We start from the raw sequence: 22,048 nt of genomic DNA, 5'->3' as shown, positions 1-22,048 counted from the left end.
GTCGTCTCGAGCATCACGTGACACCCTCAACAAACTAGTKCATTGTCTTTGGGTTACCGCTAAAAACCACTACAAGTTACACTCTGCACCATGTTTAGAAGGCACTTGGTGGGTTACGTCATTTCTAGTTACCTATCGTTGTTTTTCCCTCACTGATCTGAAAGTCAGCTCTTCCCCCTGAGTCAGAACACTGAGTTCTGCCTTGAGTGGTSCTGTGACTTGTGTGTCTCTGTTTAAATAGTTAGTATCATGGCCTTTACATTTCCTGTTTGGCTTCCCTATTCATTGTGGAGCTTGTTTTCKTTTGTCATGTGACCTTTGTTTAGCATTGGGTGTATGTTGACTCTTGTATGTACATCTAACCTCCAACACTTGAGTAAATGAGGGATACAAAGTAGGCCTATAATTAAAGTAGTTGGTTCCACACAGGTGTGGGTCCTGGGTTAATTAAGCAATTAACATCCCATCATGATTAGGGTCATGTATAAAAATGCTGGGCAGGCCATTACTTTGGCAACCAGGGCTATGCCCCCATCCACAGAGTTTGAGCATGAAAACGATTGTAAACCGTATGCCATAGCCCTCTGTCACCAGATCTCAACCCAATTGAACACAGATTCTGGAGTGGTGCCTGAGACAGCGTTTTCCATCAACAAAACACCAAATTATGGAATTTCTCGTGGAAGAATGGTGTCGAATCGCTCCAACAGAGTTCCAGACACTTGTAGAATCTATGCCAAGGTGCATTGAAGCTGTTCTGACTCGTGGTGGCCCAACGCCCTATTAAGACACTTTACGTTGGGGTTTCCTTTATTTTGGCAGTTACCTGTGTATATAGCCTTTGTTGTTTTTGGTCTGAAATGTTATGTTTGACATGAGGCTAAATCCATTTGGATTCAATCACTTTTTGACTGCATCCCTTTTAATTAAAACAACTTTCCATGTGTGTTTGCCCATGGAAGAAGTGGTCATAAAATGACTTTTTGGACCTTAATGCCAAAACATTTTGGAGATTAAGGTGATCAAAGTTGACCAATTTTGCATTTCACACCATGAGACATCCATGCCTTCATCACTGGAAAAAAAAAATGTTGAGTTTGATATCTTTTAAAAGCTAACAGTGATTTAGCTATTTTATTATTTCTTGAAATAGATATATGGAAATATTCCATTTTAAACCTTTTCAACTCTGATTTGTGTAATATTTGCAAATTATATATTTTTGTAGCTTAGACCCTATTTCATATCATCTGAGGTTTTTGTGTTGTGCCTGCCTTCGGTTGAGACAACATGCTCTTGAATACAGGGGTGGGTGTAATTTCAATCATAGAAATAGAATTCATAAATGGACCTATCACTTCAGACCACTGCAATTTAGCCACAGAAATGCCCATCATTCCACCCACCGTCTTTAAACTTAAATGCTCATGACTGTTCTATTATCTATGTTTCTATGATTTTCAATAGGTTTGCTATGGAAGATTAACAGTATCATTTAAATGAACAGATGTTCCCATTCAAGTCAACGTCCTCTGATGTGTGGACTTCCAACCATCTTTTTGTTACCATTTGAAAATAGAAATGTCAATTTTATCCCCTTTTTTTTGTACATTTATCAGCCAAAAAAATTCGACCGATAGTGGGCACAACACAAAAAAAATTGGATGCAAACTGTGTCTAACCTGGAACATATGCCAATATGTAAGAAACATGTTTGGGTTTTTTTCTCTCCAGAAATGATCAAATGGGTTGACAACCCTGTTTTGTAAGCTTTTAAATATCAATCTCAACTGTTTATCTTTTCCAGTGATGAAGACATGGATGTCTCATGGTATGGTGGGGTATGCCAAATGCCTCAAATTTGATCACCTTTATCTCTTGGCGTTCAGGTCCATCAAGTCACTTTCTGAGCACTTCTACAATGGGCAAATATTTACGGAATGTTTTGTTCAAATCAAAAGGGGCGCTGTCAAAGTGATTTGAATTTAAATGGATTTACCAAGAAATGTTTGCTTTGTTTATGCAGTCTGTTTGAGGTGTGAATTGTTGTTATTGGGCATGATGATGATTGACGTTGTTATTTATATATATATATATACCAGTCTGTTTTGTGTTGAGGTATGTTGTTGGGTGTGAAGAATTCTGTTTGTTGTATTTGGCCTGCCCCTTCATGTGATGTTTAGCGTTGTTGAGAGCATTTGTTGATGCAGTAGCCTGTTTTTGATGGGCGAACACCAAACACCGTGTTTACTCCTGCCATAGTGCTGACTGTACTCCTCCGAGAGCCTCTGTTCTAGACCAGAGAGAAAAACAGAACTCAGCATGATGATAGTGGACACAGCTCAATTTCTGCGTCCCAAATGGCACCCTATTGCCTATATAGTGCACTATTTTAGCACTTTAGGGAATATATTGCCATTGGGGACACAGCCAACAGCCCTGGCAGTTTTATTAGGAAGTCTGGTACCATGCTGACTGGAGCGACAAAGAATGGGGGGTGCAGCTATTGCCAATTTCCAAAGCCCCTACTTAGCCTGGTTTGCTCGTGGCCTCACACCCCGGCCTGAATACCGGTCCCATTTTAGCAGGGTAAGCTCTAGCCCTTATTACAGTTATATGACAAGGCCCATGTCTAGGCTACAGGGGTGTTTCTCAACCTCCAGTCTGTGGCCCCCAAAAGGAAAAGCCATAGCTTGCCAGTCCCTGGTATGAAAAGGACTGCAAAACACTGGTTTTAGAGGACCCGATACTGACATCTTGCTCCAGTATAACTGACCAAGAGGTCGACCGATTTATGATTTTTCTACGTCGATACCAATTATTCGAGGACCAAAAAAAGCCGATACCGATTATTCGGACGATTTTTATTTTATTTATTTGTAATAATGACAATTAACAACAATACTGAATGAACACTTATTTTAACTTAATACATCAATAAAATCAATTTAGCCTCAAATAAATAATGAACACATGTTAAATTTGGTTTAAATAATGCAAAAACAAAGTGTTGGAGAAGAAAGTAAAAGTGCAATATGTGCCATGAAGAAAGCTAACGTTTAAGTTCCTTGCTCAGAACATGAGAAACATATGAAAGCTGGTGGTTCCTTTTAACATGAGTCTTCAATATTCCCAGGTAAGAAGTTTTAGGTTGTAGTTATTATAGGAATTATAGGACTATTTCTCTCTATACATTTGTATTTCATATACCTTTGACTATTGATGTTCTTTAGGCACTTAAGTATTGCAGTGTAACAGTATAGCTTCCGTCCCTCTCCTCGCCCCTACCTGGGCTCGAACCAGGAACACATCGACAACAGCCACCCTCGAAGCATTGTTACTCATCCTCACACAAAGCCGCGACCCTCGCAGAGCAAGGGAACAACTTCCAAGTCTCAAGCAAGTGACGTCACCGATTTGAAACGTATTAGCACGCACCCCGCTAACTAGCTAGCCATTTCACATCGGTTACACCAGCCTAATCTGGAAGTTGATAGGCTTGAGTCATAAACAGCGCAATGCTTGAAGCATTGCGAAGAGCGCTGGCAAACGCACGAAAGTGCTGTTTGAATGAATGCTTACGAGCATGCTGCTGCCTACCATCGCTCGCGACTCTCTATCAAATATCAAATCATAAACTTAATTATAACATAATACACACAGAAATACGAGCCTTTGGTCATTTATATGTTCAAATCCGGAAACTATCATCATTTGAAAACAAAACGTTTATTCTTTCAGTGAAATACGGAACCGTTCCGTATTTTTATCTAACGGGTGGCATCCCTAAGTCTAAATATTGCTGTTACATTGTATAACCTTCAATGTTATGTTCATAATTATGTACAATTCTGGCAATTATTACGGTCTTTGTTTAGGAATAAATGGACTTCACACAGTTCGCAAGAGCCAGGCTCCCAAACTGCTGCATATACCCTGACTGCTTGCACGGAATGCAAGAGAAGTGACACAATTTCCCTAATTTAAGAAATTCATGTTAGCAGGCAATATTAACCTAATATGCAGGTTTAAAAATATATACTTGTGTATTGATTTTAAAGAAAGGCATTGATGTTTATGGTTAGGTTTGGTGCAACGACAGTGCTAAATCATCACCCGTTTGGCGAAGTAGGCTGTGATTCGATGAGAAATTAACAGACACCGCATCGATTTTTGGCAACGCAGGAACTGCTAGATAAACTAGTAATATCATCAACCATGTGTAGTTAACTAGTGATTTATGTGAAGATTGATTGTTTTTTTTATAGAGGTGTAATGCTAGCTATCAACTTACCTTGGCTTCTTGCTGCCCTCGCCATGCAGGCTCCTCGTGGAGTGCAATGTAAGGCAGGTGGTTAGAGRGTTGGACTAGTAACCGGAAGGTTGCAAAAACAAATCCCAGAGCTGACAAGGTAAAAATCTGTCGTTCTTCCCCTGAACAAGGCAGTTAACCCACCGTTCCTAGGCCGTCATTGAAAATAAGAATGTGTTCGTAACTGACTTGCCTAGTTAAATAAAGGTGTAAAAAATTTAATAAAAATCGGTGTCCAAAAATACCGATTTCTGATTGTTATGAAAACTTGAAATCGGCCCTAATTAATCGGCCATTCCGATTTAATCGGTGGACCTCTGTAACTGATGATCGAGCTGTGAACCCTCCCAACCTTGAGTTTTAAAAAAGCAGCTTGTTCTTTCTCTCTCGCTCTCTTACTTAGCTTTTGGTGAGTGCTTTTACATGTATGTTTCCAGTCTGAGCCATCTTGACTACGTGGTGGATTTGTGCCCGGTGGTGGCCTCACATTGCCCCAACGCTACTTCCCTCATTTTTCTCTCTCCTTCCTCTCTTCTCTCGGTCGCTCTCTCCAGACTGCAGAATCCAACTGGGCCAGGATAAGAATCTGCCCATTCAGCACAAAATGAAATGTATAATGGTGTCTAGAGCGGCCAGGCAGAAGTAGACAAAATGAGTTCCTTTATTACAACACAGGGCACAGACTTGTAAAGATGCTGTCATCATGTACAAGTCCCTAGACTGTTCTGACCGCGGTATCACTTAGCTGGAGCATCACCTTGTCTCCCACATCTCTTCAAACTGATCSGGGACCTGTCGATACATGTCTTCTCATGTCCCCTGGCTACTTACAAAACCCTGSCAATCAGATCAGTAATAAAATATTATGAAAGCAATGCCAGGCCCATTGTGTGCCAAGGACCTTACGTTGTGTAACAGTTGCCTTCAGCAGCACAATAAATCGAGGGCTGTGTCTGAAACGATACCCTATTCCCTTCATCGTGCACTACTTTTGACCAGGGCCCATAGGGTGCCATTTTGGTCGCAACCTAGGTGGTGTTATGTGGTTTATGAGCAGAATTCTACTGATATATTGTGCCTGGGGTGCCTTTACTAGGCTTAATATTACTGGGCTTTTATTATTACTGGGCTTGTTATTACTAGGCCTATTATTTTGCATCCAAGATAATGAAACGATGCATTGTGTAATGCTGGCGTGTGTGCCAGCTGCCGAGACAATTGGATACGAGTCAACGTTAGTGAGGGGATGTGTGGGTTGTGGCGTTGAATAGACCTGAATGGTGTTTTGTCTCTCGCTGTCTCTCTTCTCTGTCCTAACCTCTCTTGCCCGCCTTTTATCACTTTCTTTCTCTTGCTCATTTTTTTGAGATATGAAAACAGCTGACAATATTGATTTTGGGAGCTAGGCTATTTCATTAAATGTCACTGTTGGAGATACAATGGCTAGAATATCTTCTCTGATGCGTCTCACTCTCTCAATTCAATCAACTTTATTAACATGGAAGGTAAAGGAGTTTGCGTTGCCAAAACAAATGAGTCCCACACTAATAATCCTTTCTCTTTCCATCTCTCTCGCAGGCCTACGAGAGGCGATTCCCCACGTGTCACCTGATTCCCATGTTTGTGGACAGCGAGGTGTTGGAGGAAACTGAGAGCGAGGACGGATCCATACACCAGGTCCAGCGCCGCTGCAAACTGGACGTGGACGCCCCTCGTCTCCTCAAACGGGTACGGCTAACCTGTCGCTAACTTCTCTCTTGAGTCTTGTCAGTCAACCAATCAAATGTATTTATAAAGCATTGTCAGTCGACGTGAGTCTTGTACTTTAAGTCAATCAATCAACCAAACCTAAGTCAATCAATCAACCAATCCAATTTATTTATGAAGCCCTTTTGTACATCATTGTCACAAAGTGCTTTACAGTAACACAGCCTAGACCCCAAAGGCCAAGCAAAAGCAGAAGCCGTTTGAGTATTGTTTAAAGTTTTACTCATGTTATTCTCTAATTATGGGCTGAGGTTACTTAAAATAGTGAATTATTTTCAGTTCAATAAAAAAAAGAAGTGTAAAAGGGGATAGTGTTTCTGTGTTGGATGGGGTTGGCTTACCACAAGAGTGTGTGGGTATAGGTATTTACGATATTGATGTGGAAAGATGTGATTGGCAGCCATACGGAGGAAGATGACATCATGTTCTATGAGGAATGCAAGCATTTTTTTTAAAAAACGGTCTGTTTGAGATACAAGTTTGATATTGAGCGTTTTATCCAATTTATGCTTGGCACAAATTGATGTATAAGGAAACATTATTTGGGATACGATTACAGAATCTTCATTTACGTGAGATTTTCAGGGGATATTTAAATAAAGTTGCATTTAAACATCCTTAGCTTGTGTTCAAGCGAAGCTGACAATGACGAGAAAAAAAAATCAAAAGACCTAAACGCAATAGGCTGGATTTGTAATCAGTGTATCCGTTTTCCGTTTGAACCATTTAGTTTTGCGAACTGGTTTCATGAGTGTCTTTGTGTGAGTGGGGTGGACAAAACTCTGAACAAACGCTCCACATCGAGTCCACGAACGAGAACTTCTCCAACAAGTCATCATCCACGAACTCTGCAGCTATCGGTGTGTTACACCACAACACCACACACACACCACAACACACAGCATACACACCACATTACAACACCACATAACACACCACATGCATACCGACACATTAAAATGTAGCTTTGGTTAGAATGGTTACATAAGCTACCTGTCCATTCGCTAACACACATTCTGGCTTTAATTTTCAAACGCGTGCACACACACACTCAATCACACTCAATCACACACACACAAAGACCTGTTAAACCACTTTGAAGCCAGCTGTCGGCAGCACACCTGTGCATTCACAATGTCTCTTCAAATGTACCGATCGAGCGGTGTTCCAACCAGCTCCTGATATGTAGCTACACACACGCCACTTCAGTCTTAGTTTTATATCACCTTATCTCACATGACACGCACACACACACAGCCCTGTAAAAGGTTGTCGACAGCACACTTATGTCTGAACCCCTTCCCTCCAATGCACTCACAATGCTTCTCTCCAAATAGACAAAAGAAAACTGTGTTCCAACCAGCCTCTCATATGCTGCTTCCTTCCCACTGAATAATTCAGACCTCCCATTGTTACCGGCAGCACACCGCCTCAACACACTCACACACTGTTCTGGAGTCAGTTCTTTCACACCTCCCAGGCGTTGTTGCAGCACTCCCTCCTCTGACCTCAGTGCTACTCCCACCAGGCTCCCATGGTGAATGAATGCGCTCTGAGTTAATGAGGTCAAGCACATTGCATTAGCGTCTAACGAGGCTAGCGGGCCTATTTTAGGTCCGTTATGCAGCTTTCCTTGTGAAGAACAGTTACGGTTAGCCCGCGGCTGCTAACAAGGCTAGGCAGCTCAATMAGACTGAGCTAAAGTTGGCTAAAGCTGACATATTTTGGTAGCCAGAGATAACAGGTATCCAGCACCGGAGCTAGCCGAAGAGCTACGCAGTAAAATCATCTCTGTCAGAAGTTGTGTGTCACGGAGGGATCACTATATGACGTGCCTCGGTTGCCTAGCGGTGTCTGACATTCAACACTCTCACTCCCAGTCCTATCAAACACACTCCACTCACTGACATTCCACACTCTCACTCCCAGTCCTAACTAACACACTCCACTCGCTGACATTCAACACTCTCACGCCCAGTCCTAACTAACACACTCCACTCACTGTACATTCAACACTCTCACTCCCAGTCCTATCGAACCACACTCCACTCACTGACATTCAACACTCTCACTCCCAGGTCCTGTCTAACACACTCCACTCACTGACATTCAACACTCTCACTCCCAGTCTGTCAACACACCTCACTCACTGACATTCAACACTCTCACTCCCAGTCCTAACTAACACACTCCACTCACTGACATTCAACACTCTCACTCCCAGTCCTTTCAACACACTCCACTCACTGACATTCAACACTCTCACTCCCAGTCCTCTAAACACACTCCACTCACTGACATTCAACACTCTCACTCCCAGTCCTGTCAACACACTCCACTCACTGACATTCAACACTCTCACTCCCAGTCCTATCAAACACACTCCACTCGACTGACATTCAACACTCTCACTCCCAGTCCTATCAAACACACTCCACTCACTGACATTCAACCACTCTCACTCCCAGTCCTATAAACACACTCCACTCACTGACATTCAACACTCTCACTCCCAGTCTTCTAACACACTCCACTCACTGACATTCAACACTCTCACTCCCAGTCCTTACTAACACACTCCACTCACTGACATTCAACACTCTCACTCCCAGTCTTGTGAACACACTCCACTCGCTGACATTCAACACTCTCACTCCCAGTCCTGTCTAACACACTCCACTCACTGACATTCAACACTCTCACTCCCAGCCTAAACTAACACACTCCACTCACTGACATTCAACACTCTCACTCCCAGTCCTGTCTAACACACTCCACTCACTGACATTCAACACTCTCACTCCCAGTCCTGTCTAACAACACTCTCACTCCCAGTCCTGTCAACACACTCCACTCACTGACATTCAACACTCTCACTCCCAGTCCTGTCTAAACACTCTCCACTCCCAGTCTGCAAACACTCCACTCGCTGACATCAACACTCTCACTCCCAGTCCTGTCTAACACACTCCCACTCGACTGACATTCAACACTCTCACTCCCAGTCCATCAAACACACTCCACTCCTGACATCAACACTCTCACTCCCAGTCCTAACTAAACACACTCCACTCGCTGACATTCAACACTCTCACTCCCAGTCCTTATCACACACTCCACTCGCTGACATTCAACACTTCTCACTCCCAGTCCTATCAACACACTCCACTCACTGACATTCAACACTCTCACTCCCAGTCCTCTAACACACTCCACTCACTGACATCCACACTCTCACTCCCAGTCCTTCAACACACTCCACTCACTGACATCCAACACTCTCATCCCACAGTCCTTCAACACACTCCACTCACTGACATTCACTCTCACTCCCAGCTATCGAACACACTCCACTCACTGACATTCAACACTCTCACTCCCAGTCCTGTCTAACACACTCCACTCACTGACATCCAACACTCTCACTCCCAGTCCTGTCTAACACACTCCACTCACTGACATCCGACAAAATCTATTTTGATACAATCTCGTGCTGTGTGTGAATGTGCTGTCTGTGCTTGATACCGTCACAAAATTCCCCCCTACTATCAATATGTGTTGGCATATAACGGCACAACCTGTCAGTATTGGTATAATGCCAGTGGACAGTGTCAGCGGTACGCACTTCCACACACAGCTGAGGATTTGTGGCTTGTAGTGTGCGTCAGCGCTCGGCACAGAGTCATATTGCCGTGTGTGGTTGCCACGGTAACACGTGTATCTTCTCTTTCGTGTGTGTGTGTGCAGGCCCACCCTGAGAATGAGGACTGGACGTGTTTCGAGCAGTCGGCCAGCCTGGACATCAAGTCGTTCTTCGGCTTCGAGAGCACGGTGGAGAAGATAGCCATGAAGCAGTACGCCAGCAGTATCAAGAAGGTGTGTGTGTGTGAGCCGGATCTGATCAGGGTCATATTCATTAGACACTAACAGTAAGTAAACAGACTGAAAGGTAGCGGGACTACCTGAACCTTGTCCAATAAGAAATGTTGACTTTAGTTTATCGTTGGTACGTTGCGCCCTACTGAATACAACCCAGATGTATCCTATTTAGAGAATTCACCAGACGTTAAACATTCCCCTCATGCAAAAAATGATGAATKCAACTAGGCTCCATTTCAACTCAATAAGTYAATTGACATTCCAATTTTTAAATGACCTAATTGTATTGGGAATTTAATTCATCRCCTGCATTGAGTTAAATGAAAAGGAACCGGCCCAACCATGGAATCCAGTGTTAATACAGCAGACATGCCATTGGGCCGTGAGTGGTGAGGTCTAGTGCTAAGTGGCTCTTATTATGTAATGTAAGCCAATTTGCCAAGCCAGTGTAAACAAAGGTAAAGCTCCTAGTCCCTATTTAGCCTCCTTCCATATTAGTAACTCTAACTCTCTCTCTTCCTCACTCTGTCGCTCTTTCTCTCCTCCCCCGTACTCCCACCTCCCCCTCTCTCCATCTCTCTTGCTCTCTCTCCCTCCCTCCCTCTCTCCTTCCTCCCCCTCTCTCGTCTTCAGGGTAAGGAGATCATAGAGTTCTACCTAAACCAGCTAGAGGAAGAGGGGATAAGCCACGTGCCCCGCTGGACTCCCTCCCTAGATGCTCCCTCCTCCTCCTCCTCCGTCACCACCAAACCTGTCTGTGCCACCCCGAAGCTCCTCCAGCTGGAGCTGCCTGTCACGCCCGCCGTCTCAATCCCCGTGTCCACGGATGCCAATGACCGTGAGATTGCCAATGCCAGCAATAATGATGCCACCCAAAGTGATGCCACCAGCAACGARGCCACTAACCAACCTGACGACCACACGGAGAATCAGACGGGCACGCCTGAGGGTTAGTACTAATGGATGATTGAGAAACTGTTCCAAAGTTTCAATACGTTAAAGTGACGTTTAGCTGTGTGATTGATTTTGAATGAGATTGAATTGACTGACTTGAGAATTCCCTAAATTGTGTGTGTGTGTGTGTTGTAGACAAGTTGGATGCAGACTACATCAAGCGCTACTTGGGAGACCTGACGCCTCTGCAGGAGAGCTGTCTGATCAGACTACGACAGTGGCTGCAGGAGAGCCACAAGGGCAAAGTGAGACCCACACACACACCCGTACAGTTTTCAATACACACATACTAAAGCATATCCTATCTTTTAAAATCATACTCTGCTACTTGAGACAAACATAGAGGCATGTGTGACGTGCTCACACGCGCACGCTCTTACCCTGCCCCCTCTGAACCCCCGCCTCCCTTGAAGACCCTTACCGTCACTCCCTCCTCTCCCTCCTCGCCACCTTTCCAGATCCCTAAGGACGAGCACATCCTTCGTTTCCTGCGGGCCAGGGACTTTAACATGGAGAAGGCCAGGGAGATCCTGTGTCAGTCCTTAACATGGAGGAAACAGCACCAGGTGGACTATCTGTTAGAGACGTGGACCTCACCACAGGTCCTCAATGACTACTACACTGGAGGGTGGCACCACCATGATAAAGGTATGGAGACGGAGAGAAAGAGATGCCCGGGCATGCGCACGCATACACGCACACAATTAGTCGCTAATAATTGTCACGGAGTCTTGATTTGATGTAGAGGGGCAGTCTGATGATGATCACAAAATACAGTTGTCGCTCAGAATTAGACACACGGCACAAACCCTCCTGTACTCATGTTATTTACGCATGGTAAAATAAAACTGTTGCGTGTGTCCTGTTTCTTTGTAAGTTGTTAACAGAAGTAACTTCCCAAAATGTCACTTTATTTCACTGTAATCGAAAAAGACGTCCCTGTCTAAGCCACAACTTCCTGTCATACACCATATTCGTCCAACGAAGGAATACAACTTAGAATTGACTGCATTGCAGTTCACCAGTCCCAATTTCAAAAACGTTGTTGTTACGTCATACTTGCCCTGGGTATTTGCATGCTCTGGTTTATTGCATGTCTTCACGGCAGTCCCAAGGCATTGCCCTCATCACACAATTAACTGTAGAAGAGCCTAGTTTGAGGAGTGGAATAGCCTTTCACCTGTTAAGCAGCGCGAGAGAAACTCCTCAWAAAGCTGGTACTGGAGTCTAARGTGCTTTTTGAAGTCCAGTSAATGCACAACCAAATAACCATTCGAAGTGCAATCGTGTATTAAACTGTTTTGATGACCACGATTGGAAAAAGAGCTACTGTTTTTATTTCTCAATCTCAACCGGTAATTAAAGTGCGCCTCCCATTCGCCGTTGAAGTGCATAGGCTAAAGTCAACTGTAGGCAGGCTATCAGCAGGTCACCCACCACTTTACAATGGGAGCTTGAGGCAGTATAATTGTTTGAAACTTTAACGTTTTACTTCACTTCAAATAATGAGGCATGTCTTACCTTGCTTCAAAGTGATAGCAAGATTCCAGCATGATTTTATAAAGAGCTTCCCCATACCATTTAACCAGAATGAATTTTATAAAGACTTCCTCATACCATTTAACCAGCATGGATTTTTTATAAAGACTTCCTCATACCATTTAACCAGCATATGATTTTTATAAAGACTTCCTCATACCATTTAACCAGCATGAATTTTATAAAGACTTCCCATCATACCATTTAACCAGCATGAATTTTAAAGACTTTCCCATAACCGTTTAAACCAGCATGATTTTTATAAAGAACTTCCTCATACCATTTAACCAGCAGATTTTATAATAAAGACTTTCTTCATACCATTTAACCAGCATGGATTTTTATAAAGACTTCCTCATACCATTTAACCAGCATGAATTTTATAAAGACTTCCTCAATACCGTTTAACCAGCATGAATCTTAAAGACTTCCCCATACCATTTAACAGCATGAATTTTATAAAGACTTCCTCATACCGTTTAACCAGCATGAATTTTATAAAGACTTCCTCATACCGTTTAACCAGCATGATTTTTATAAAGATTCCTCATACCGTTTAACCAGCATGATTTTTATAAAGACTTCCTCATACCGTTTAACCAGCATGATTTTTTATAAAGACTTCCTCATACCGTTTAACCAGCATGAATTTTATAAAGACTTCCTCATACCGTTTACCAGCATGAATTTTATATAGACTTCCTCATACCGTTTAACCAGCATGATTTTTATCATAAGGTGAATGCACCAATTTGTAAGTCGGCTCTGGATAAGAGCGTCTGCTTAAATGACTTAAATGTATGTAATGTAAATTTTTATAAAGACTTCCTCATACCATTTAACCAGCATGAATTTTATAAAAGACTTCCTCATTACCATTAACCAGCATGATTTTTTATAAAGACTTCTCATACCATGTTTAACCAGAATGAATTTTTTAAAAAGGACTTCCTGCATACCATTTAAACCAGCATGATTTTTTATAAAGACTTCCTCCCCCAAAATACCGTTTTTAAAACAACAGCATGATTTTTATAAAAAGACTTCCTCATACCGTTTAACCAGGCATGATTTTTATAAGACTTCCTCATACCGTTTAACCCAGCATGTTTTTATAAAGACTTCCTCATACCGTTTAACCAGCATGGATTTTTTAAACGACTTTCCTTCATACGTTTAACCAGCATGATTTTTATAAAAGACTTCCTCAACCGTTTTAACCAGCATGATTTTTTATAAGACTTCCTCATAACGTTTAAACCGCATTCCTCACCTGTTCTATTGGTTTTCATATTAACTTTGGCTTTTGGACAACAAAATAAAGGCACAATCCTGGTCAACCCATCCTAGTTGTTGTTATTAGATTCCCCATCTTTCTACGTTTCTAGCAGATATTTTCATCTCTGTCATATTTGGAACCACTTGCATTAGGGGTACTGTTTTAGAGCTGTGTTTTACCACTAAGTGTTTGAAAAGGATGCTTTATTAGCTGCTTCATTACAGCAGTTGCATGTTCAATAGGTTATAGCCTTTTGACTGTTAGACGATAGGCTTGCTATTGTTGCGTGTTTCTCGTAATGAAAAATATCTATTCCTTATATGCATGCATAATATTTTACTGTTTAGAATTGTTTTTACCGTTTGTTGACTGGTTAATCAGGGTTGGTTAGTCGGAAGCAAAATTGACCGAAATATGCATCCCTAGACTATACAAATATACTTATGTCTGTGTGACTTCCAGAGGGTCGTCCTCTCTATATCCTGCGTCTGGGACAGATGGACACCAAGGGGCTGGTCCGGGCCCTGGGGGAGGAGTCTCTACTCAGACACGTGAGTGGGCCTCGTCTGCTGTCAATCACACATGTGTTAACTAAAGAGTGTGTGTGTGTGTGTGTGTGTGTGTGTGTGTAAGCATACCTACATTGTGTTTTAACCCTTCAGGTTCTATCCATAAACGAGGAGGGCCTCAGGCGCTGTGAGGAGAACACCAAAGTCTTTGGCCGACCAATCAGGTACACACCCCGTTGCTGTTTGGTAGTAACACCACCACTCCCTCTGATAGGTCAAGTGGCGTTTAAGCCATATTGCATACACCCATCCAGGCCTCTCAGATCTACAGGACACAAGTTCTGTGGGAGAAGGGGACTCAACAAGTAATGAGTCCTATGGGGCCTCTGTAGCTGTTGCTAAGCTAATGTGTATCATGGAAATTGCCTTGGTGCAGTGGGGTTATTAACGCAGAGACTGCGGAGTGTGCTCTTTAAAGTTAAAGCTATCTCTAGGCAAGATGGAAAGAATGTGGAGGGTTCCTCTCTGAAAGGTGTGGGTGAGAGAGKGAGACAGGGGGAAATTGATTAAGTGACAGAGAAATGGGGCGAGTGAGAGGAGAAATGGAAAAGAGAGGGAAGGGAAAAAAAGAGACAATGTGAGAATAGGGGTGTTATCTGGCAGCTGTCGGGCTTATCAGATGGACGTGACTATGGAGAGAAGCCATGCAGGAATGTTTCTCAAGTGTGCTAGGGTGGAAAGCCATGGAGCTTCCCTCACGTAAGACAGAAGGAGCGAGAGAGCCCCGGATTGAGAGAGTGGGAGGAATCTGTCTCCGTTTTTTGACGTCAGGGTCGAATTTGGAAATGTAATGTGCATAGTACTTAAAATCTGTGCAGAGTACTTAAAATGTTCTCCATCCTCCTCTCGCTCTCTCCCCTCTAGTTGTTGGACGTGTCTGGTGGACCTCGAAGGGTTAAACATGCGCCACCTGTGGCGACCGGGAGTTAAGGCCCTTCTGAGAATCATTGAGGTGGTGGAGGCCAACTACCCAGAGACCCTGGGACGCCTGCTCATACTGAGGGCTCCTAGAGTCTTCCCTGTGCTCTGGACCCTGGTGAGACACTATGAAATGCTATGGTTGGAGACTCCTAAAGGGCACCCTATTCCCTATATGGTGCTCATAGGGCACTAGATAAGCTGCAGTTAGGCATGATGTATTTAGGTGGGAGCAGTAGGGTGTTGACTCGTCCCACCGTCTCTGTCCTGTGTTCAGGTGAGCCCGTTCATCGACGAGAACACCCGTAAGAAGTTCCTGATCTACGCTGGTAATGACTACCAGGGCCCCGGCGGCCTGCTGGACTACATAGATAAGGAGGTCATCCCTGACTTCCTGGGAGGAGAGTGTATGGTGAGTCACTGTGTGGGGGTCGGTGCGTGTGGTGTCATCACCCAACATAGTCACATTGTCGTGTGGTTGCCATGATAACGTTTGTATCCCTTTTTCGCGTCTGTGAGCGTCTGTGCATGCATATAAATGATATTGTCCTTGTGGAGCAGAATGACATGTACTTCCTATGACGTTTTAGTTTCTCATATGGCCTAATTCTGTGTGCAGTGTGAAGTCCCAGAGGGAGGCCTGGTTCCCAAGTCTCTGTACCGTACCGCAGAGGAGCTGGAGAACGAAGACATCAGCCTGTGGACAGAGACTATCTACCAGAGTGCCAGCGTCTTCAAAGGAGCGCCCCACGAGGTGAGCCCCAACACAGTGCACCTCGGCTGGGGCGGAGCAGAGAGGACTCGAGGAGAGCGGGGCGACTGTGGCCTGAGCTGGAGCTTTTGAAGTCGTTTGTGGGGGGGAGAAGGAGAAATAAGTTCCTTGACCGACACTGCCACCCACTGGAGATGTCCTGGAAGTGCATTCAAACTGATCTTCAGACATTTAGCCACTGTTCTGTCACAAATTGAACGTTGCTTTGAGAGGAATCTGCACCCATTTGTTKTTTTGTTTCTGTTACATAAAAGTAGATAGATTATATAATCTGTTATAAAAGAAGCCATGTGGTAACTAGTCSGTAGAAATCTCCTGTCTTATCTCCCTCTGTCATCTGTTCTTTTCTCTCTAATTATTTTTCAATCTCTTTCTTTTACTTCTACTCTTCTCATCCCTCCCCCTCTTTCTCCTTTTCTCTCCCCTCCCTCCTTCAACCCTCCTCTCTTCATCTCCCTGCGTTCCCTCCCAGGTGGTGCTCGAGATCATCGACGCCGCCTCCGTGATCACCTGGGACTTTGACGTGTGTAAGGGCGACGTGGTCTTCCACCTCTACCACTCTAAGCGTGCCCCCCAACCCCCCCGCAAGGACCCCCTAGTGGGGCAACACAGCAGCGTCACCACCCCCGGGGGGAACAACGTCCAGCTCATAGACAAGTCCTGGACCTTAGGCCTGGACTACAGCATGGTGGAGTCACCACTCACCTGCAAGGAGGGGGAGAGCGTGCAGGTCAGCACTGGAGCAGCACACTAGCTGTTCATAGTATTGAGAAAGACATCAGGCATGCAGGTGGCTCTTTGTCAGTGCCTGAGAGAATCTCTTGACTGAATGAATGAATTAAGATTGACTTCATGAAAATATACAGGTTTGCGTATTACACCAATGTTGAAACCAGTTGTTTAGTGGTGTGATTTTTAAATGCCTTTCGATACTTTCGAACATTCAGATTGACAATGATTAAAACCTCTCATCTAATGCATCTCTTTCCCCCCACATCTCTCCCTCTCGCTGTCCCTCTCCTTCCCCTCTCCTCCCCCTCTCGCCGTCCCTCTCCTCCCCCTCTCGCCGTCCCTCTCCTCCCCCTCTCGCCGTCCCTCTCCTCCCCCTCTCGACGTCCCTCTCCCAGGGTTCCCACGTGACCAGGTGGCCCGGGTTCTACATCCTGCAGTGGAGGTTCCACACCATGCCGGGCAGCGCCTCCACCAACCTGCCCCGCGTGGACGACGTCCTCGCCTCCCTGCAGGTCTCCTCACACAAGTGCAAAGTCATGTACTACACAGAGATCATTGGCTCCGAGGACTTCAGGTTAGTAGCAGTGTGTGTGAGCTGATACCAAATGGGTCATCAAAGTAAATGTAATTTATTTTTAAATCATACTGTATTTTGTGTTATTATTGTATTGTATCATCACTTTTTTCCATTTTATATTTTTTGTATACAATATTGACATTAATGTCCATTGTAGCCATTATGAAGTGTCAAGTGTAGGCTTCCCCTCCTAAAGAGAGAGGRGTCCTTTTTACCCTCCACTCTTTCTTTTCAATGCGCTCCTGTCCTCTTATCGCTCACCAACCCCTCTTCCACTCCTTCTGTCTCTTCCTGTGAAGAACGGCTTGCTTTGACGTTCAAAGTTTGTAAGTGGACTTGTGTTCCCTTAGCTTTGCATTGCGTTTGGTTGCTTACGAGAACTCCCATTTAACAGTTAGCGACAGCTCTGTAACATGCTAGCATCCTGACCCTTCGCGTATGGCTTTATTTGAGCATTACCTCACCAGCAATGCTAGGCTTTCTCTTTTGTGCTTCAGCTAGAGAAAGGCCACTCACACTCACTAAGCTAGCTAGTCTCACCCTTGCTTGCATGAATGACTAACAGACACATGCTTTTTTTTGTTTCGAGTTGCCTTCCTCCTTTGCCACGAAGGGCTACCTGTATTTCAGGGTTCCCCAACTGGCGGCTCGCGGGTGGTTTTATTTATTTTCATGTGGTTTTATTTATTTTCATTGTTGGACATAAAAGACTGATAAAAGGGATTTTTTATTTAGGAAATCTGTTCCCAAGTATTCCCATGCATAATAGAGGCACGTGACGTCATACAAATCTAAGTAAATGTAAAATTAATAGGTTTTAATTAAAATATGATATCTGTTTGAGCTTCTTGCGGTCAATTTACAGTCTACAAATGATTTGTAATTATGTTCCGGCCCCCCGACCATCTGCTCAAGACAAAATCAGCCCCCAGCTGAATGTAGCTGATGATCCCTGCTGTGTTTTTCTGCCGCTGCAAATTGGTTGATATGGATAAGAAGTCTTTTCATTCATGCCCCTCAAAACTGTCACTGAAGCATGAGAGACCATGTTTTAGTCACRGTGGGTTAGAAGAACCTATTTAGTGCAGTATGCTAAATGAATGTCACACAGAGTGGATTCACCTCCGTTTGGTTTGACTTGCTGCATGAGCCACACTATTCGGCACTGMACTTGACAAAGCAGGAGCTTGAGCTGGGCATTAATACCAGACCAGGGATCAAAAACTATTTGAAATKATTTCCTATGTGACAATAAAACATTTTTTTTGTTTATACRTAAGCTGTGCTTGATAGAGCTTTCCTTTTGCAATATAACCAATAAACGAGTATATATATATATAACCCCTCCCACCTATCACAACTAATGCAAACACTCAAAGAAATTGAAACATTTCAAATAGTTTTTGCACCCAGGTCTGTTTTAAGCCCATTTAGTATGTAGTTCTAAAACCTTAGGCCAACAACAATAAAACATTTAAATAAATTAATCTAACCTTTTTTTTACTCTCTCAGGGGCTCTATGACCAGTTTGGAGTCGAGCCACAGTGGTTTCTCCCAGCTCAGCCACGCCAKCTCTAACCACTCCCAGTCCAGCTCCATGATCTCCAGGTAGAGGACTACAACTCTTGCCAAGGACTACAATTTGTCCTCTTCTGAACTACAAGTCCCAGCTCCTCCAGCCTTCACAGTCCACACTTTCCGCCCTAACCACCTCAAACCTGTACTACTATTAGTCAGTCACAATGTGGATCTGAAGCATGCTTGCACAACAGAGGATAAAGAAAATGTCGGCAGTTGAGAAACTGAAAACAAAGACTTGTGATTTTAAAGGGCTCCATTTTTCTTGCAGCAGGCCGTGTATATATCTTCCCAGCTTTCTCCTGGGCTGCTGAACAGAACGTTGGCAGAACGTTTTCTGCTTGCTGAGACMTTGGTAGGTGTGGGAAGTGTCYCACCCATGGAGCGCAATGCCGGATCAAGCAATTGTCACACTCATTTAAGGAGCTGTGAGACTGGATTAAAAACGGGATGCGTCGATACATATATGCAGTAGAACACTTTACGCGCATGCACACTTCCAAGGTGTTGGTGATACTGGATGCGTTGTTACAATAGAACATGGACACTTTCTAGGTTGAAGAAACGGGAAGCGCTGTTCCCTGCAGACAAACATGCTCAAACATAGGAAGACACATACTGTACATACTGTATCGACACAAACCATAAACACACCTGCAATGACATGCAGAAAAATACAGTATTTGCCATATCACCAGTGGGGTTTGTCTCTACCTGGTGAATTGTTTATAGGTCAGGATTGGGGTAAAGCCGTAGCGAGGTATCGTTTAGAAGCAATAAGCAGAGTTRGAATTTTTACTATTGACATAAATAGAAATGTAATTATCATAAAAATGTGTGTATGGAGGTTTGTCCTCATGGGTGCTATGTGCAATGTATAGGTGACCTTCCAGTTCCTGGGTGACTAGATGGACGGACAGACAGGCACATTTTAATTTAGCTAAACTTTAATTTGGAGAAATAGCCAAAAGAAATTGCCAGAGGTTATTTTGGAAATTGGAATTCACAAATGGAATTTGAATTAACACATTTTGAATGTGTTCGCAAATTAATCTACACGTCTCTTTTTGGCACGAGACACTTAACCAGTGATTCCTTTTAAATTCTTGAATTTCAATTACTCGGACTTGAATTTGAATGGATTCCGCCCCAAAATGAGTGTTTCCCGTCTCTCCCTGACTGKAGGAATGAACCTGACCCGTAGCTAGGTGTGGTGTGCTTTTGCTAGCCAATGGAATGTCCCGAACTGTCAGGGTCACAGGTTGAATAGGTCAAACTGCTATTCTTTTTTAAAGGTGTGGATATAGAGGGAGGAAGTGAATGTTTTTTTTGTGGTGAAAGCGTAATCATTTGCTACTGCTCCATTCATAGAAATGTATTGATGCGTACATGTACTTGGGTTAGTGCTGGTTGGATTGTTAGTTTTCAGTAAGAGTGAAGTGTGTTGCTGCATGCTCATATGGGGATATGGTTGATTGATGATTTTAGTTTAGGAGTTACCATAGTAACTACTCATGAGCCATTTGTTAGGACCATTTTAGCCTTTGTAACTAACCATGTATATAAGAAATATATCTGCTTGGTTAGGGGACACCCCCTTTGCCTCGACTGAGGGAAGTGGACGAAATTGACGATGTTTCCATTGTAATGCAACGTACCCATGCAAATAATGTTCTGTACAGCCACCTTGTGCTTCTAAAGCACCAAAGACCAGCCAACAAAAAAAACTCTGTTCCATCTTCTAGTTTCAATGTTTGTTTTTTTGTCACGCTAGTTTGGAGTGTTTTAGGGGCTGTTTTGTGAGCTTCAAGCTCACGGAAGAGATATTGAACTTTTCTACAGACTGTAGGGCTGTTTCAAACGTTCGGTAAGCTTTTGCCTTGCATTACAAGCTGAGGCTCTCTCAAGACAAGTAAGCCCATCCAGCCTGGTCAGTGCCACCATGCTGCTGCTTGACGTTAGAGGGCCAAAGACGTGTTTGTTGATGGGCGTRGGATCTCACTCCCAAGGATTATCGGCCAATCAGGACCCGTCTGTTTTTAACAGCTTTTTGAGATYCTACTTTTTTTTAAAMATGATAACGAAACCCCAAAAGGTCAAAGTGAATCGTCTAATGTCTAACTGGAATAACGTGAAGTGCTTTGCTCACTGAYGAAAGGATCCGCTCAGAACGAGGGCTGTTCAGAATGAACTAATTTATTAAGTTTTAGTGATTGAATGGAATAATGAATAACTGTAAATGTCTGTAAGGGTGTCACCCATGTCAGGTCTGAGGATGTGTAGTTGTACGTGACTTATTTTCTTCTGTACTAATTTTAACCTTGAAGCATGTCTAGAGATAGACTAGGATGGMTTCCTACTTTCGGGCTCTTTATCAAAGGAAACTCATAATGTCCACAATGCGTAACATAATATCAACACAATGTGTAACGTGCTCAACGGTTCACCAAGCTGTAGAGGTTCCAGTCCTGAATWGGTCTTTGTTCCCTCTCACAGTCCTGTCGTGTTCAATGTTAGTTTTTCCTCAGCAGAGTTGGAACAGCGCTTTAGAAGTGTCTCACTGTGTTGTTTTAAACCAGAGACCGATTTCTTCAGTTACCTTTCAGTTTCATCAGCTGACCTCAACATGGGGTCACTGCCACGACTGAAATGTGTCTGCTATGTAACCTGCTTTGCTCTACTTATGTCAACCTTCACTTCTACTTCTCATTTAGATATGAGGGCTATTTCTGTCTTGTTTGTCTGTGTCARCAACCATATCCTGATTTCTCCATTTCTCATCTAGCCTCCCTTCCTATAAGACAACGATAATGTTGCATATCTTTATTTCCCTTGAAATTCATAATGTTTAAAGAAAGAACTTTGAATTAATATAAAATAGCGCCTTTACAATTTTTCAAACCATTAAACTTGAATTATGAGAATTAAAAGTTGTCTTGTTTGTGTAACATATCTTTCTATGTTTGATCCGGCTTCAACCTGCAATGCACGCAGCAATTTAGTTTAAACTCAATTTGACTGTGTKAATGTGGATACATTTAGTTATCTGTATGTAGGTGACTTGAACTATCTCAGACAAAATGATAATCAGAAAGAGTTGAACATTGAGTGGATGAATAGCTGAACCGATGGATGGGATTACYTAAAAGGTGGGTTTTTAGACGGGAATGGA

At 43.3% G+C, this 22,048-nt stretch overlaps 1 protein-coding gene across 1 annotated transcript; it reads left to right on the top strand.

Moving 5' to 3' along the window:
- The first annotated feature begins 2,490 nt into the window (after positions 1-2,490).
- On the top strand, positions 2,491-21,806 carry LOC111982326 (SEC14-like protein 1). The gene is made up of 15 exons (XM_070433776.1): positions 2,491-2,589; positions 5,891-6,040; positions 9,827-9,955; positions 10,592-10,907; positions 11,048-11,157; positions 11,326-11,560; positions 14,193-14,281; positions 14,393-14,463; positions 15,164-15,335; positions 15,495-15,629; positions 15,837-15,971; positions 16,462-16,719; positions 17,117-17,295; positions 17,598-17,624; positions 18,811-21,806. The coding sequence occupies exons 1-15, from the start codon at positions 2,491-2,493 to the stop codon at positions 18,908-18,910; spliced, it is 2,205 nt and encodes a 734-aa protein (XP_070289877.1). The 3' UTR covers positions 18,911-21,806.
- The last annotated feature ends 242 nt before the right edge of the window (positions 21,807-22,048 follow it).

The sequence above is a fragment of the Salvelinus sp. IW2-2015 genome, linkage group LG21 (genome assembly GCF_002910315.2).
Source record: "Salvelinus sp. IW2-2015 linkage group LG21, ASM291031v2, whole genome shotgun sequence".
NCBI classification, from domain to species: Eukaryota; Metazoa; Chordata; class Actinopteri; order Salmoniformes; family Salmonidae; genus Salvelinus; species Salvelinus sp. IW2-2015.
This window is presented reverse-complemented; position numbering and strand designations above follow the sequence as displayed.